This window comes from Gracilinanus agilis, chromosome 2 (assembly GCF_016433145.1).
Source record: "Gracilinanus agilis isolate LMUSP501 chromosome 2, AgileGrace, whole genome shotgun sequence".
Taxonomy (NCBI): domain Eukaryota; kingdom Metazoa; phylum Chordata; class Mammalia; order Didelphimorphia; family Didelphidae; genus Gracilinanus; species Gracilinanus agilis.
This window is the reverse complement of record NC_058131.1, coordinates 370,541,177-370,557,859: the sequence shown is the minus strand read 5'-3', so window position 1 is coordinate 370,557,859 and position 16,683 is coordinate 370,541,177. Positions and strand designations below refer to the sequence as shown.

At 38.1% G+C, this 16,683-nt stretch overlaps 1 protein-coding gene across 6 annotated transcripts in view; it reads left to right on the top strand.

Annotated features, from left to right (window-relative positions):
* The window catches only part of TENM2 (teneurin transmembrane protein 2), a 1,052,113-nt gene that overhangs the window by 642,708 nt on the left and 392,722 nt on the right, over nucleotides 1–16,683 (top strand). For 4 of the 6 annotated variants that reach the window (XM_044661706.1, XM_044661705.1, XM_044661704.1 and 1 more), the window contains one exon: nucleotides 15,385–15,594. The exons of the other annotated variants lie outside the window; for them this stretch is intronic. In XM_044661706.1, coding sequence (XP_044517641.1) covers nucleotides 15,385–15,594 — 210 coding nt within the window. The remainder of the gene's footprint in view (nucleotides 1–15,384; nucleotides 15,595–16,683) is intronic. 6 annotated transcript variants of the gene reach the window in all.

Sequence of the window (16,683 nt, the reverse complement as noted above, 5' to 3'; positions counted from 1 at the left end):
CCTGCTCTAGGCTGCCTCCTTGATGCTTGTTTACCTTAGCACCCCAAGCCGACTTTTGTAGAAATTGATTGGTTGAAGACTCAGAGCGCCTGGTTTCAAGCATGCAAAACCAGGGACTATTGTATCTGTATGGAAGAGCAGATGATTCTTTTGCAGCCCAACACTGTAATTTTATCAACTCTGGCTCAGGCAAACCTATATTTATAATGCTAATTAGGAGGGCACACATTTAATTTGGGTTGAGGACTGTTTGTATCTCCTGGAGCCTTGATAGTCCGAGGCTCAAACCGTAGCAGTCAACAACAGATCAGGCCTTTATGCCCTTTCCAAGTATGTGAAACAGGGCTTACTCTTGCCAAACATTTTTTTCTGTTGGTTGAGAAAGGTGGGGGAAGAGGAGGAGGAGGAGGAGGGAGGGAGGGAGAGAAAGAAAGGAGGGAGGAAGGGAGACAGGGAAAGAGGGAGGCTAAGAGAAAGAGGGAGAAGAATAGAGGAAGGGAGAGGGAGAAAGGGAAAGAGGAGAGAGAGAGAGAGAGAGAGAGAGAGAGAGAGAGAGAGAGAGAGAGAGAGAGTATGCTGAATGTGCTATACCTCAGAAAACTTTGAGTTTATCTTCTGCCTGCATAATATATTTTGCTGTGTGCTGAGAAAACATGCCTCTTATGTTATCTAATTGTTTCCTGACACATTTAGCAACATTTCACACTCTTTAAAGTGACATTAACATTGCTGACAGTGGAGGTGCTTTCATTAGACAGGCTTTGAATTGTAGCCAGGATGCACGGCAGGTCCTCGAACAGGCTTGTAAAAGGCAAGAAAGGTATTATTTGTGAAAATAGGGACTTGGCCAACATTGCTCTGCTGATGTCTCTTAATTTTGCTGACTCAAGTCAATTAAAAAAAAATCTCAAGAGAGGGGAACTTCATATAGTCACTTTATTTCGAAGGGCAGACCATGTGCCTCTATGGATGTTCTCCAGATAGGCTACGGAAAGCCTTTAGTACCACTCTGTTAAGTATATTCATTCTAAAACATCCATTTAACTTACAACCAAAGACATTGCTATTTTAGACACAAATTTTCCATTATACCAAAAATTAGATATAGGTTAACTGTATTGTGAATGCATATAGCTTTTTTCTCTTTAGTAACTATAAGGTGAATTGTGCTCATTTCTTCCTTAGTGAATCCTAGGATCACTTTTCAGGCACACTATTCTAAATGATCCTTCATAGAATATTGTTTTAGAAGTATCTCCTTCCACCCTCACTTCTAGGAAAGAGGTTGGTTCGTTCTTCCTACCTTGAAACAATTAGGTCCAAAACCTTTTGGTCTGCAACATGATGCAACTGAAAAGAGAAAGGAAGGTCTAGGAAGACTATTGTGTTCCTTCAGTGAAATTCTGTTCCAATCAGAAAATGTGAGTTCAAGACTCTCCTCAGATGTTTATTATAAGTTCGACCTTGGGCAAGCACCTTGGCTATTCTATTTCCTCAGTTGTCAAATATTGAGTTTGGATTAGATGACCATAATAGTCCCCTTCAGATCTAAGCCAGTGATCCTAAAGCTAAGTGGAGAATTTCTGGCGAGGCCATAGTGAAGTCAGGTGACCTCAAGTCTGATATAGATATCCTAGTTTGAGTCAAATTGCCTGCCTATAACATATATAAGAATTGTACATTATTCGATCCAGAAAGGGCTCATTTTCTAAGTGTAGAAATAAATCTTAGGAGTACTGAAGTTCAGGGAGATAATGTATATTGTCTGAGGTCACACAGCTCATTAGTAGCAGAATCATAAATAGAACTCGTTTCCCTAAGCCCTCATCTTATGTGTTCTGTCTACTCACAACATCACACAATTTTGTAAAGGTCTTTTAGACATAAGACTGTGATTGAAAACCAATATTCTTGGAAAGAACTCACTGGAGTGTATAGTTATTGTATCCATATGAGAACTGGATGTAAGATATCTTTCACATCAGTTCATAACTTTGTTGGAAAATACTTATGTCTACCAGCTTCAAGGGAGCTTTCTATTTTTTCTCCTTTAAAAAAATCAAACTTATAGACATTTAATTTTGTTGTTGACTAGTTGTTTTCAGTTATGTCTGATTCTTTGTGATCCCATTTGAGGTTTTCTTGGCAACAATATGGGAGTGGTTTGCCATTTCCTTCTCCAACTCATTTTACAGGTGAGAAAATTGAGGCAAACTGGGTTAAATGACTTGTGCTCGGGGTCATACAACTAGTAAATGTCTGAAGATAGATTTGAACTCAGGAAGATGACTTTTCCTGATTTCAGGTCCAGCTCTCTATCCACTGGGCCACCTACTAGCCCAAAAATATTTAATAAGAATTCATTATATTCAAGACTTCAGGGAGATAAGTGAGGGTTCAGGGCAGAGGGGAGAGGGGCAGTTTATGACCTCATGGAGTTTACATTCTATAGAGAGGTTATATATATATATATATTAATAAGGTAATATAAAACTTATGGGGATCTTTCTGGAAACCAACTTTACATGTTGTCTTTGAGACAGGTACCCGTTTTAATATATCTTCACCATTTTCCCTACCTGCCTGGGGAGAATCATGTTTTGCGGGCTTATATATAGGGAAAGGAAGTTGTGGATGATGAATGGCTGACCAGGATGAGTATATACTTGGATACTTTGTGGTATACATGCATGTTTGTTTTAACNTTATATATATATATATATATGTATATATATATATATATATATATATATATTAATAAGGAAATATAAAACTTATGGGGATCTTTCTGGAAACCAACTTTACATGTTGTCTTTGAGACAGGTACCCGTTTTAGTATATCTTCACCATTTTCCCTACCTGCCTGGGGAGAATCATGTTTTGCGGGCTTATATATAGGGAAAGGAAGTTGTGGATGATGAATGGCTGACCAGGATGAGTATATACTTGGATACTTTGTGGTATACATGCATGTTTGTTTTAACTGTACCTGTGATGTAAGAAGCTGCCATGGAAGAAGTTCCTTCTACCAGAGCCTTCTATACAACTTATAGTCTTGGAGCAACCTAGTACCCACTTAACCTGGAAAGGTTAAATGATTTATTCAAGGTTATACAGCTAGTATGTGTTAGAGATACGACTTGAGCCCAAGTCTTCTTGATTTCCAGGCCAGCTTTCTATCCGTTACTTCATGTTGCTTTTTATATATATGGACACATATGTAGAATTTGAAAGTGCTCACTTCATGTAGATCCAACCTTATAGAGCAGGTTTCAAGAAAGTAATATTATAATAGCCGGCAAATAAAATATAAAATTCACCAAGTAATACCTGATGTCTACTATAATCCCTTTCACTTTTCAGGAAAAGTACTAGAACAAAAGAGTAAGATTTGAGAAATGTTCAGCTTCCTCAAACTTTTGACAATTTCCCTTCCCATCACTTTATGTCATTATAGATAATTGATTATAGGATTATGGAATTATAAGGGGATTTTGAGACGATTTAGTCTATTGCCCCTGTTTTACAGATTACATAAATTTAAGAGTTAGGTGAGACTTTAGAGATCATCTAGTCCGACCCATTTGTTTTATGGGTATGGCAACAGTGGCCCAGAGTGACCAAAAAAAAAAAAGTGGTTTAGCCAGGCTCATATTGGGAATAAAAGTAAAATTCAAATTTAAAACCCAGATCTTCTGACTTCAAGTGCAATGCCCTCTTCATTATGCCACATGGCAAGGACTAAGCTGGGTGGATAGTCAATGCTAAATATCCCAATCCTGACTATCTACTTAGCTTAGTCCTGGCTCTGTGATGTCGCACCTGTATGCTATGATCATTTGTTAATTATTCAAGAAATTATAACTTCTTTAATAACTCATTGATCATGAGTCTTTTCCCTGAAGTATAGCAATTACTATGTTATGATTATTTGTTGATTATTCAATAACATGTTAATTATATATTCAGTAACTGTTGATTATTCAATAATTTTCAGTAAGTTATTGACCATTCTGATGTCTTTACTGCACCATTAACAAAATTATATATGCTTTTCTATTGACTTTCTTATATTTTGACCCTTATTTCATGTTTTATCTTATCTCTCCAAGTAAAACATATGGTCTTTGAGGTGGAGGAAAGTGCTATATGCTATTGCATATTCCATAGCACTTATCATAAGATTGAATGTTCAAGTTCAGTAAATATATAAGTTGAGGAGACCCATTTCATCATACCTTAGTTTTCCAGCTTATCCATTCAAGATGCTAATAGAATCATCCTATTTTTGAAAGGTTAGAAATATGTAGCTCTATCTCATCTTAGAAGGGTTAGAAGATTTAATTAATGTTCATGAGGCACCTTGACATCCCTGGATAGAAGGTTATTTGAAGATCTATTGCTTTTGATAAACACTTGTGTCATTGCAGATAAGGTTGAGATTTCTGGCAATCTATAGCCTACAGATGTGAAAATAGCACAAATTAACTTCTTTTCAATCTCATGAATATGAAGATTGCCACCATTATAAAACTATTGAAATGATATTATTTTAAAATAAACTTCATTCTCCATCTAGATCCTGATCTATTTTTGGCACCTTCCAAAGTACCATGCTGCAGAGAAGATGTGATGTATAAACATGCAAAGTCTTAGTGTAATATGCTAACGATGCATGATTCTCTCCAGGGAAAACCTGTGAAGACCGGCCTTTCTTGGACTCCAAAAAGAGTCTTTAAATTGGGGCAGACCCAAAACAAAGCTTTTCAAGAAATTAGTTTTAACAGCTTAGGTAAAACTTTGATTCTTTTTTTTTTCCAGTGGCTAGTTTGTAAAGATTTGTTTTTTAAGAATATGCTTTATTGCGTTTTGGGGATTTTCCTGAGTAGAAGTGAAGTGGGCAATTAGGTTTCTTGTTGCAAAAATTAAAAATAAGGTTATTTGGGGGTAAAGCAAATTAAGTTGTTTCATAAAAACAAGGCTTTCCCCAGAGTGCAGCTTATCTGGTTGATTGGATTGCCGCCAGCAGCCTTTAAGGGGTTCTAAGAGGGAAAAAAAATTACTCTGACCAGATAATCCTAAAATATCTATGAGGCATATGTGTATGTATATATATATATGTTTATGTGAGTCTGTTTATAAATGTATGATATATATATGCATGTGTACATATGTATGTCTGTATACAAGGTGTCCCAAAAAATTAGCAGTTTTCAATTTTAATTTCTATGTGTATGTATGTATATATATGCATATGTGTGTGCATATATTTCTACACATATGCAAATACAGATAGATATAAAATTGTATTTATCCAGTGTATCTTCTACCCAGTGGCAGCTAGGTGGTACAGTGGATAGGGTACTAGATAGAAAAGCCTGAGTTCAAATCCAGCCTTAAACACTTACTATCTCTGTGATCCTGTGCAAGTCACTTATCCTCTGCCTCAGAAAGTCTTCATCTGTAAAATGGGGATAATAATATCACCTTCTCTCCCAGAATTGTTGTGAAATAAAATGAAAAACAATTTATAAAGCACTTTGCAAACCTTAAAGCACTAGAGAAAGGCTTAGGTCCTCCCTTTACCAATTTAACTCTAAATACCTTCACATTATTTCATGCAGTTTGATTCTTGTCCCAACAAGCTTGGGGGTAGTTCTCTGGTTCTTTTAATGTTCTGGGCATGCCTTTATATCCCTCAGATTGTCCATCTGTCGTCTCTCATTCTTGCAATCTGACTTAGCAACTTTCTTTTCCAGGCTTATGTGTCAGTCTTTGATAATCATATTTGACCTTTTCTAGTTCATACATAACCCATACAGCCTTAAACAAGTGACTATCCTTTACTGGACCTCAATTTCCTTATTTCTGTAATCAAGGGGGGCACTAGATGATTGCTAAGACTTTTCCAGTCCTGAAATGGCATACTCGGGGTAATTTATGCCACTCCTCATTGTTGGTAACTAGCCTTATGCTACTTAAACCCAACAAGAGTCTTTCCATTGGCATTTGGATTGCTGTAAATTGATTCAGAAATTTGTAATTCCTCTGAGATTATAGCATTACATATGTAGCAAACCTGCTGCCCTACTAAAAGCTCCTAGCTCTCATGGACTTGGATTCAATCTAGGCATATCCTGACTTCCAAAGATAGGGTATGGGCTTTTTTCTCATTTTTTCTTTCTCATTACACCCTCACTCAAGAGTACAACTCTAGGTACAATTACATAAACAGAGCTTACTTTTATAACTTGTGTAAAGTCTCTCAAAAAGGAATAGTCAGTCAGTCAATAAATATTCATTAAACACCTACTGTGTGTCAATCCCAGTGCTAAATACTGGGGATCCAAAAAAGAAGCAAAGATAGTCACTGCTCTCAAGGAACTCCCAGTCTAATGGGAGAGACAACAAGCAAACAAATATGTTCAGACAAGTTATATTAAGATTGAACAGGAAATAACAAAAAGGAGAAAGGCTGTAGGATTAAGAAGGGCTGTAAAAGACTTCCTGTAAAATATGGGATTTTAGTTGAAACTTGAAGGAAGCCAAGAGGCAGAGATGAGAAAGGAGAGCATTTCAGGCTTAGGGGGGGGGCAACCAGAAAGAAAGCCCAGAGCAAGATGAAGTACCTTAATGGATAGGATCCCTTCTAAAAAGTTATTTAATGTACAAAGTAGATAGAGTATAGGACAGCTATTTATTTATTTTATCTAAAACACAAAAGACACAAAAACATGTCTTGACATAAAATAGTAACCTAATTTCTAACATTCTATTCTCTCAGAAGATCAATGCTTACAACATCAGAAAATGAAACATTTATAGGACTACAGAACAGAAGCTTCCAACCTCTTAAATTTACAAGGTTATCACTCCCCCCTCCAAAGACTAGCCCAGAGTCATGGCTAGTATATGTCTAAGGCTAGATTTGAATTCATTTCTTTTTGATTCCAGGTCCAGCTCTCTATCTCTAGATGGCACACAGGCTATCCATCCATCACTTACTTATGCCAGCCTCTCACAACATGTTAAGTCCATCTGCTTTTTTAATAATCCATTTCTTGGATGATATCCTTTACTCCAGCTCTTCTTTGTATTTTTTAAAAATAAATGTGTGGGACATCCTGCCTATATCTATCACAAGCTTGTCCATTGTCCTTTGAGGGATATCCATTTTTAATTTTTCAGAATCTTTGATGTTCCTAGATTTGTAGTCATGCTACACCACCAGTAGAATATGAGTATTAAAAAGACAAACCGTTGTTTCAAAGAGAAGTTTGGGGGTCATGAAAGGAACCTTGCAGTTTTCCAGAGGCAATCCATATTACATCCCTTGGGGGAATATTGATATTAAAGAGATGCAAATAACTTGAGATGATTGAAAATGCTGTCCAATCATGATCCAGTCTAACATCCCTACTGAATTCTTAGTCTCATTCATGGTGTATCTATAGCTCCTGTTCCTTTCATAGAAAGAAGCTGTGATTTCATCAGTGTGGGGAAGCTCCCAGGGTGGAAACTCCCTCAACCAGTAGCAAATAAATCCTGTGAAGTTAGTTGCCTGAGGCACAGAGAAGGAAAGTGACTTGCTCAGGGTCTCATACTTGAAACACTTCAGGGAAGATATTTGAACCTAGGTCTTCCTGACTCCCCACTCAGTCACTGTCTCTATCAAATTGCTTCTGTGTCCTCTCAGTAACTGCCTTAGAATTTTCCATCAGAAATAAAAGAGATTCTAAAATGTGACAATGTGACACAAATAAAAACATATGTATGTGAAGTCTTCAACATCACAGCCTAAGTTTGGCACCACATCTGAGCAGCAGGAAACAAGGAACATTTTCTGCACTTTAAAATCCTTGTTTGCTGGATTCATTAGGGTCCCTTCAATTGTGCATTTGTGATTGAAGCTAGAAGCTCACTTGCTTCGGGCTGTATTTTTTTTAATTGAAGAAGTAGGACAAGAAATTGAATATCTCCACTTCACCATGTAGTGCTGGAAACCACAGAGACCATTGCAGGGGTTAAGAGAGTTGGTGGTATTTTGGAGTCCTCCCAGAATCCCAGTCTGGAGGTGGGGTGGGGAAAAAAAAAGAATAACAAGTTTCTCTCTCTCTCTCTCTCTCTCTCTCTCCTTCTCTCTCTCCCTCTCTCTCCTCTCTCTCCCTCTCTCTCCCCCTCTCTCTCCTCTCTGACTCTGTTTCTTTCCTCTTTTATTTTCTGTTTCCTGTCTTTCAGCTCTCTCTTTTTGCTCTATCTCTTGTCTTTAGGTAGGTCTGTGTGTATGTATATTTCTCCCTTCTAGCTCTGTCTCTGTCTCCTGACTCTCTGTTGTCTGTCTTTGTCTTTTCTTGTTTTATCAGTCTATCTCTCTCTTTCCTGCCTTGTGTATGTCTGTCTCTCTTCTTCCTGTCTCTCTTCTTCCTTTCTCTATCTCTCTTTCTTTAGCTCTTCACTCCCATTTTCTGTTTCCTGTCTCTTGTCTTTAAGTAGGTCTCTCTGTGTATCTTTCTCTCCTAGCTCTGTCTTTATTTCCCATCTCTTGTCTCTTTCTTGTTTCTGTCTGTCTTTTCTCTCTCTGTCTCTCTGTTTCCTGCCTCATGTCTGTCTGTCTTTGTCTTATCTCTGTTTCTATCTCTGTCTCTTATTCTCTCACTCGAAGAGACATGGGGATAGAGACAACTTCAATTTCTTCTCCTTGATCCTAAAGTGCAAAACTTTGAGAAATGTGTTGAAAGTGAAAAGAGGCAATTTGGGGTTTGATATAAGGAAAATCTTCTCACAAGCACAGGTATCCAATAGTAGAATATGCTGCCCTCTCATTGGAAGTCTTAAAGGAAAGAATGAATGATTAGAGTTTTTTGTTTGTCCATTTCTGTTTTCTTTTGGTTTTTGGTATATTTTAGAGGAGATTCATGTAGGTGACCTTTGAAATCCCTTCCAATTGAAAGAGTCAGTAATTTGTACAGGCTGAAGATAACAGCGAGTACTTTGGTAGTCGTGCACTGGGCATAATCTCATTCCTGAAAGAGAAGATGTTATAGAACAAATCTGAAGGATGGGATATGAATGGCGAGAAAGTCCAATGCTTCTAAACATGGAAACAAGTGTATGCTGTATGTTTGAGTAAGAATTAGTGACTTTTGTGCCCAAGCAAGGAACATAGTGGAGTGGAAATAGTGAGGGCATGTAGCCTAACTCTAACAGTAGGAGTAAGGCTGAATAAGTTAGATGGATTTACTTGAAGGGGCCCCATATGGTTAATCTTAGCTATTTGAAGCCAATGACATATAATAGAAAGTATTCAGGATGTGAAGTCTGAGAATCTGTGTTTAAATCCCAACTCTGACATTTAGAACCTGTGTGCTCTTAGTCAAGTCATTTAACCTCTATAGGCTTCAATTTCTTTATGCCTAAAATGTGAAGGGGTCACATAAGTGACCCCTGAGGCCCTTTCCATCTCTAACTTCATGAGAAGCATTGTGGGAGGAATAGGAATCTTTGAGCAATGAAGTCCTTTCATGAATGCAGTGTTTTAAGAAGGTGAATCTGGTTAAGGCATGCAGAATTAACTAGGAAGCAGGAAAGATACCCGAGCCAGGGAATCTAGCTGGGAGGCCACCCTCCTGTGGCTTCTCCCTATACAATAGCACCGTATGCATTTATGATAGTACCTCTGGCAGAACCTCTCTGGGCCACAGTTTACTTTGATGATGGGGACCTCACACTGCCTTGAATTTTTATGCAAGTCAGATAAGAAGCATCGTTGCTCTCCTGTAATCAAAACCAGACAGTCATCCTAGAATTTGGTGTCTTTTCTGAAGAACTTTCCTGCTGATTTAAAGTGTAATTTAAGGGGCAAGGAGGATTGTATTTTCAAAGAAACAGGGAATGCATAAAATGAGGCAAAGAAATGTCTAACACACTGAAAATATATCTATTCTCTCCTATCTTTCACCTGAACTACTCCTCTGCAACCTCCAGAGATTTTGGCTCTGTCTATGCAACATTAAAACATCTGTAGGGAAACTGAAAATTCATCTGGATGTTTCATTTACACATTGTCAAATATTGTGGAAACATCTGGATCATTGACTGAATTTTTTGCTTCTCAACCAGATGTTTGGTCTTGTTTCAAAACAGGCTTTGTGAAACATCAGTGGCTCTGTGCTAGTGTCTCTTGAGATTAATTTGACCTTGATAATAGTACAGAGGTCATATTTTCACATGGATTAAGTTATTCATGCACAATTTCTCCATCTCACCAGAGAGTAGATTTTTTTTTTATTTCTCCCATCAATTATTTCTTTCCCTTTTTTTCCCCTAGAAAACCCTTTAGAAAAGAAAAAAGGACTAGACTCTGTGGACAGTTCTGGAACAATCTATGTTCTGGACTTGATCCATTCACTTTCCAGATATGCTTCTTCCTTATATATTCTAGAGTGGTTCCACAGGCAATGAATTGTCTACAATCTGTCTTTCTAAGATCTCTGCTAGACCTAAATCGTTTGCTCTTTTGATATCTGTTGTCCTTCTTTAGCAGTGGGAAACTAGAATTTCATGAGATAATTGAATTTCATCAAATTTAATAAATGCTTCAGTCATACTGTATATTTCCTCTTCTCCCTCTGTTTCTTAACTCTTTTCCCCTCATATAATCCTGATTCTTGGCAACATGTGAAAAATGTGAGCATTATTTACACATTTTAGTATCTCTATGAATGAAAAAAATGATCTAGTTACTTTTAAGTACATTTGGAAATGGATCCAGAAAGTTTAACACTACTCTAAGCCAACAACTGCTTTCAAATCCTTATTCAGAGTAGCAGGGATTTGGGAACTGAAGGGGAGAGAGAAATGCAGTAGATTGGCCTTGCGGTGGTATAGATATTTCATGTAAATTCAAATCAGCTTAGGAAGCAAAATGATGCTTTAAGAGAGACATCACTCTAAAGAAGGCAAACCTTACTGTTTTTAATATAACTTGTCCCTTGATTTCTATCCCAATACCATTGATCCATATCAGGGCTAGGTGAAATTATTAGGTAGCCTATGCGCCAGCAATGAGAAGTCTTATCTCTAGCACTAATTATGAGAATTGAAAAAATAGTAAACTGTCATTAATCTGGGGCCAGAAAAAAAATGGACCTTAAATTAGCCATATTTGGATCATTCCCTATTTTTATTGGAAGGGCAACAGGGAATCAATCCAATCATCTGGATAGCTGCTTATGCCTTGAATTGTGCATATTTAAAAAAAAACTAAGAAGAATGTCACCTTAATGAGATTTTAGTGTATTTGCATATATGTGTGTTAAACAAATCTATTAAAGCTGCCCCATCTGCTGTGCACCCTATAACCTTTGAAGTATACCCGAGGGCCTTGCCACCTTAAGTGGTTTTGCAGAAAATAGAAAGCAAAGAGAGACATGTCAACTTTCAGCTTCTGCCACTGTACTTTGGAACCTGTCTGTATCTGTGCAGATGGTCTCTGTCAGTTGGAACAGTCACAGGGGGAAAAAATGTTAGCATAATTGGACAAAATTAGAAAATTACATAGCGAATACAGTACAGGATAGCAGTTGATTGGGACAGATCTGTGGATTGAGCAATATCACTGTTCACAGTAGGTCCCAGGGAGCAGAATTTAGGGAGTAACAAAGGCATGCTCTTTTCTGGAAGTAGAGGGGCAGGGGAATCACAGGAATCAAACTAGTTTGTGCAACATATTCTCAGTGCATGGTAGTAACCCTGGTGCCTTCACTGTTCTCCCATTGTCTGAATTTGTATAAATTAAAAAGCAGATCTGTCTTGTACTATATGAAATGAATTCATGCCTAATGAAATTTCAAAAAAGTTCATGTAAAGAATGATTTCATAGCAACTCTCTTATCAGGCTCTTAGAAAACTTGAATTTAAATTCTACCTCAGTTGCTCAAAGGAACTTAAAAATTGACTTCCAGACATTCCTGTTGTACAACATTCTGTCTCAGATATACCCACAATAATACAAACTTTAAAACCTATCGATTGTCCAAGTTAAAATCTGTTCCTGGCTAGGACTTTCCTGTTAAGTAGGCATCAACACTACTTAAATCTTATTCCAATAAAATACCCTTCGGAATACCCAGGTTGTATTCGATGGCTTTGAATAACATAAAATAGCATTTTTTTCAAGTGGCTGCTTCCAACCCCATAACACAAAAGCATTATGGGAAAAGATTGTAGAGAGGGATTGTACCTTAGATAAAGAGATTTCCAAATTTTGATGTTTATTTTTAAATCTCTGGAAAATGCCCCCATGAAAACTTGCCCTCTCTGGGATATCCTTTTTGTCTCCATCAAAAACCCGTGCATCTTTCAATTTAGTTAAGTTATATTCATTTTAACAATCATTTAATCAGGACCTACTAAGTTCTAGGTGCTAGGGAAACTAGGACAAGAATAAAAGTCAGGTCCTCTATGTAGTCTCCCTTTATTTCAAATCCCCATCACTTTTCCATTCTCTAAATTTCCATAGTGAACTTATTATTCCCTCCCTCCACTCCTCCTTCCTAATTACTTAAAAGCCAACAGTTTATTTAGACTATCCCTTAAAGAAGAGAGATACCTGGGAGAAGCTGTTCATTAAATGCCATTAGAGAGCTTGGGCTAGTGGGACAAAGAAATAGCTCTCAAATTCAAAATTGACCTGGAAATTTGGCAGTATAGGTATAGTTACTATTAAGAGCCACAACAATAATAACAGCCCAAACCTTTATAATTCTCTTAGGTATCCTGAGCTTTTTCATCATGCTGTGACTATGATCTTGAACAGTTATATATGCACACCAAACTTTGGTAAATCAAATCCTATTCACTTTTTCTTTTTCTTTTTTTTTTTTGAAACCCTTACTTTCCTTCTTGGAGTCAATACTGTGTATTGGCTCCAAGGCAGAAGAGTGGTAAGTGGGGATCAAGTGACTTGCCCAGGGTCACACAGCTGGGAAGTGTCTGAGGTCAGATTTTAACCTAGGACCTCCAGTCTCTAGGCCTGGCTCTCAATCCATTGAGCTACCCAGCTGCCCCACCCCTTCACTCTTTTTTTAATTTTAAACCCTTAACTTCTGTGTATTGACTTATAGGTGGAAGATTGGTAAGGGTAGGCAATGGGGGTCAAGTGACTTGCCCAGGGTCACACAGCTGGGAAGTGTCTGAGGCTGGATTTGAACCTAGGACCTCCTGTCTCTAGGCCTGACTCTCAATCCACTGAGCTACCCAGCTGCCCCCCCCCATTCACTCTTAATTGACATGATTTCAGGAATGTCCTTTACTGGACAGAGGCTTCTAATAATCTTAAATTTAAATATTTTTTGCCTTCTCGTGTTTCTGTCAACTTGTAAATGAATGAAAGGAAAAGCATTTGCTATGTGTCAAACACTGTGTTAAACACTAGGGATACAGATTGGAAACAAAGACTGTTTGGATTTTCAGAGGAGCAGAAGATAATGCATAAAATGCAATGGAAGATACAATATAAAATACCCAATCACATATGAGTAAATATTAGAATGTACTAGAGAAACTCATCTTTGAAAAGAAACTATTGGGGCAGCTAGGTGGCAAAGTGAATGGATAGAGCGCGGGGTCTGAAATTGGGAGTTCCTGGGTTCAAAACTGGCCTCAGACATTTCCTGGCTGTGTAAACCTGGGCAAGTCCCACTCTCACTTGCCTAACCCTTGCCCCTCTGTTTTGGAAATGTTACTAATAAGAAAAGAAAAGAGACTATTGCAAGAGAATCTCTATAAAGAATAACTAAAAAGAACCTGTATGAGGAACAACTAAAAAGAAGAGAAAAAAAAAAACCTATTGCAGGAGAACCTCTATAAAGAATGATTTCCATTCCATCAAAATTAATCTCATAAGTTTTGTGTTTTATGTATAAAATTTCCTTTAGTTGGCGGATATGTGTAAGAGGATGATTTCAAGAGGACAAGGTAGCTTTCTAACCTTGGTGCTCAGAAGGAACCTCATTAATCCATCCATCCATCCATCCATCCATCCATCCATCCATCCATCCATTCAGAAAGCACACATTTATACAGATTTACAATGTATCAGACACTGTGTTTTCAAAAAGGGTACAAAGATAAAAGCAAAGGGCTCCTGGTTGGAAGGGGCTTCCATTCTATTGGAGGAAACCACACAAACATAGCTCAGTAAATACAAACTAATTTTGGAGGAGGAAGAGGGCATCAGAAATGGGTGACATCAGAAGTTGGCACCTGAGCTCAGTTCTGCGAGAAGTTATGAGGCAGAAGTGAGGAAGGAACAAATTTTAGGCATGGAGACAATCTCATTTCAGGTTTTCCCTCCTCTCTTCCTTCTCCATGCCTTTCTTTCTCACCACCATCCACCCGCCTACCTCCCTCAGCTTTGGAGCATGATTCTGTAGGTTGCTGTAGCTGGCACATTTTCACAGTTGCGGAACTAAAAAACATTTAGTTAACTGAGAGGTTTCATAGATGTACAGGAAAAGCAGGTGAAACTCTACCTTGTGGTTGTATTTTCTCAGTAATTTAGCTGCCAGGTGTTAGAAACTACATAACATTAAAGAGGTTGGGGAGGTGGCCAGAGGAAGAAAAGAGTAACCATCATCTGAGATCTCTTAGGAGCATCCTACTGCCTGGCTCTTCCCTCTTCCTTCTTTTATTTATCAGCTTTTTGCCTATTGTCTTCCCCATTTGATTGTGAGGTCTTTGAGGACCGGGACAGCATCTTTGCCTGCCCCAAACCCTTTCCCCTGTGCTTAGCCCATTGCCAAGAACAGTGATGGACAAACATTTTAAAGAGGGGACCAAAGGAAAGGAAATGCTCATCTGTCAGTCTGTTTCTAAGGCAACTCTTTCGAAGTTTCATTGTATTGTATCCTATTCGTTGTATTCATTAGATTAGGAATAATGTCAGCAGGGCTGGATAGAACATTTCAGGGGCCCCATCTGGCCTGCAGGCTATAGTTTGCCCATCACTGGCCTAGAACATAGTAAATGCTTAATGTTTGTGGACTAAATGACAACCTAGAAAGGAATCTCTCCATGGAAACCACTGGGGAATTAAGTGTTGCCAATACTTTTTGTGTGCATTAGGTACAATTCTTCTTCCTAATCATTTTACATTTGATCTTAGCTTACCAAACCAGTGCAAATGGATGTCATGCAGCATGTCATGTTTCTAAAATGACAGACACCCCATCCTCTGATATAAATGTACACATTGGACTACTTCTAATAACACATGCATTGACTTTTTTTTTAAACCTTTCTATTTCTAGCCAATTTTATTCTGAATATTATTATATCATTACATTCATTGCTGACCTTTGATCCCTCTGTCCTCTTTCCCAGGTCGTCCCATTCCACCTACATCCTCGTCTAGCCTTCTCCCATCTGCTCAGCTGCCTAGCTCCCATAATCCTCCACCAGTTAGCTGCCAGATGCCATTGCTAGACAGCAACACCTCCCATCAAATCATGGACACCAACCCTGATGAGGAGTTCTCCCCTAATTCATATCTTCTCAGAGCATGCTCAGGGCCCCAGCAAGCCTCCAGCAGTGGTAAGGAAACCAGCAAACACACCAAACTTGGATGTGTGATTGTTTATGTCTGTCTGTCATATGAACATTTTTTGCTCAGAAGTTTCTGAAACAAGGGAGTGGGGAGGGGAAATGTGACAGGGAGTAAATGGGAAAGACCTTTCTGGTTATGAGGCATTTAATTTCCAAGACAAATTACATCTATTCTGCTCCTTTTTTCATATGAGGAAAAGAGTTCTTAACCTGCGGATTATAGATCCTCAAGGGATCCATGATTGCAAATAAGAAAAAAAATGCATCTTTATTTCAATATAATTGGTTTCCTTTAAAATCCTTATATGTTTTATCTTTTTGTGTTTAAAAACATTACTCTAAGAAGGGGCCCATGGACTTCACTAAACTGCTAAAGTGGTTCATGCCCCTTCCCCAAAAAAGTTTAAGAATTCCTTGTCTAGAATATGTTTTATGTCTAGAGTAATTTATGTCAGTAAAAATTTAAAGAATTCAAAAACTATCAGTACATATTTACCTCAATGAGGATTGGGGGCCTCCTTGGATAGAAGGAATTTCCCAAGGCTTCCACAGGAAAACGGGTCTGTCTCAAAAGTGGAACACAGAAGCAGGCCATTAAATTTTAAAGTTGAATTTTGTATCATTACTATTATGATCCCACTCAAGGGAACACCAGTGCCCTTCCAGAACCCAGTATATGTGGTACATAACATTTCTTTGGTTTATGAGGGGTAATGTCTAACTCTTGCTGCCTTGCTTGTTTAGGGTATTTTACTCTCAAAGTGTATATCTACTTGCTATGGCCCCTGAATCTCATGCTAGATTTAAAGGGAACACTTCAGTGATTCATATTTACATGACTTTGCTTGAATTTTACACACTGATCCTGAGACAACGGTAAACATTGCCTCACATTCACAATTAGCTCTGTGGTTTTCATGTAAGAGCCTACATGTGGAAGAGATGAAAGAGTACTGGCTCTGGTGTCAGAGAACCTGGGTTCAAATCCTGCTTCCTGACACTTAGAACCTGTGGGTACTTGGACAAATCATTTAACCTCTCTGTACCTCAGTTTCATCATCTGTGAAATGTGGTAGG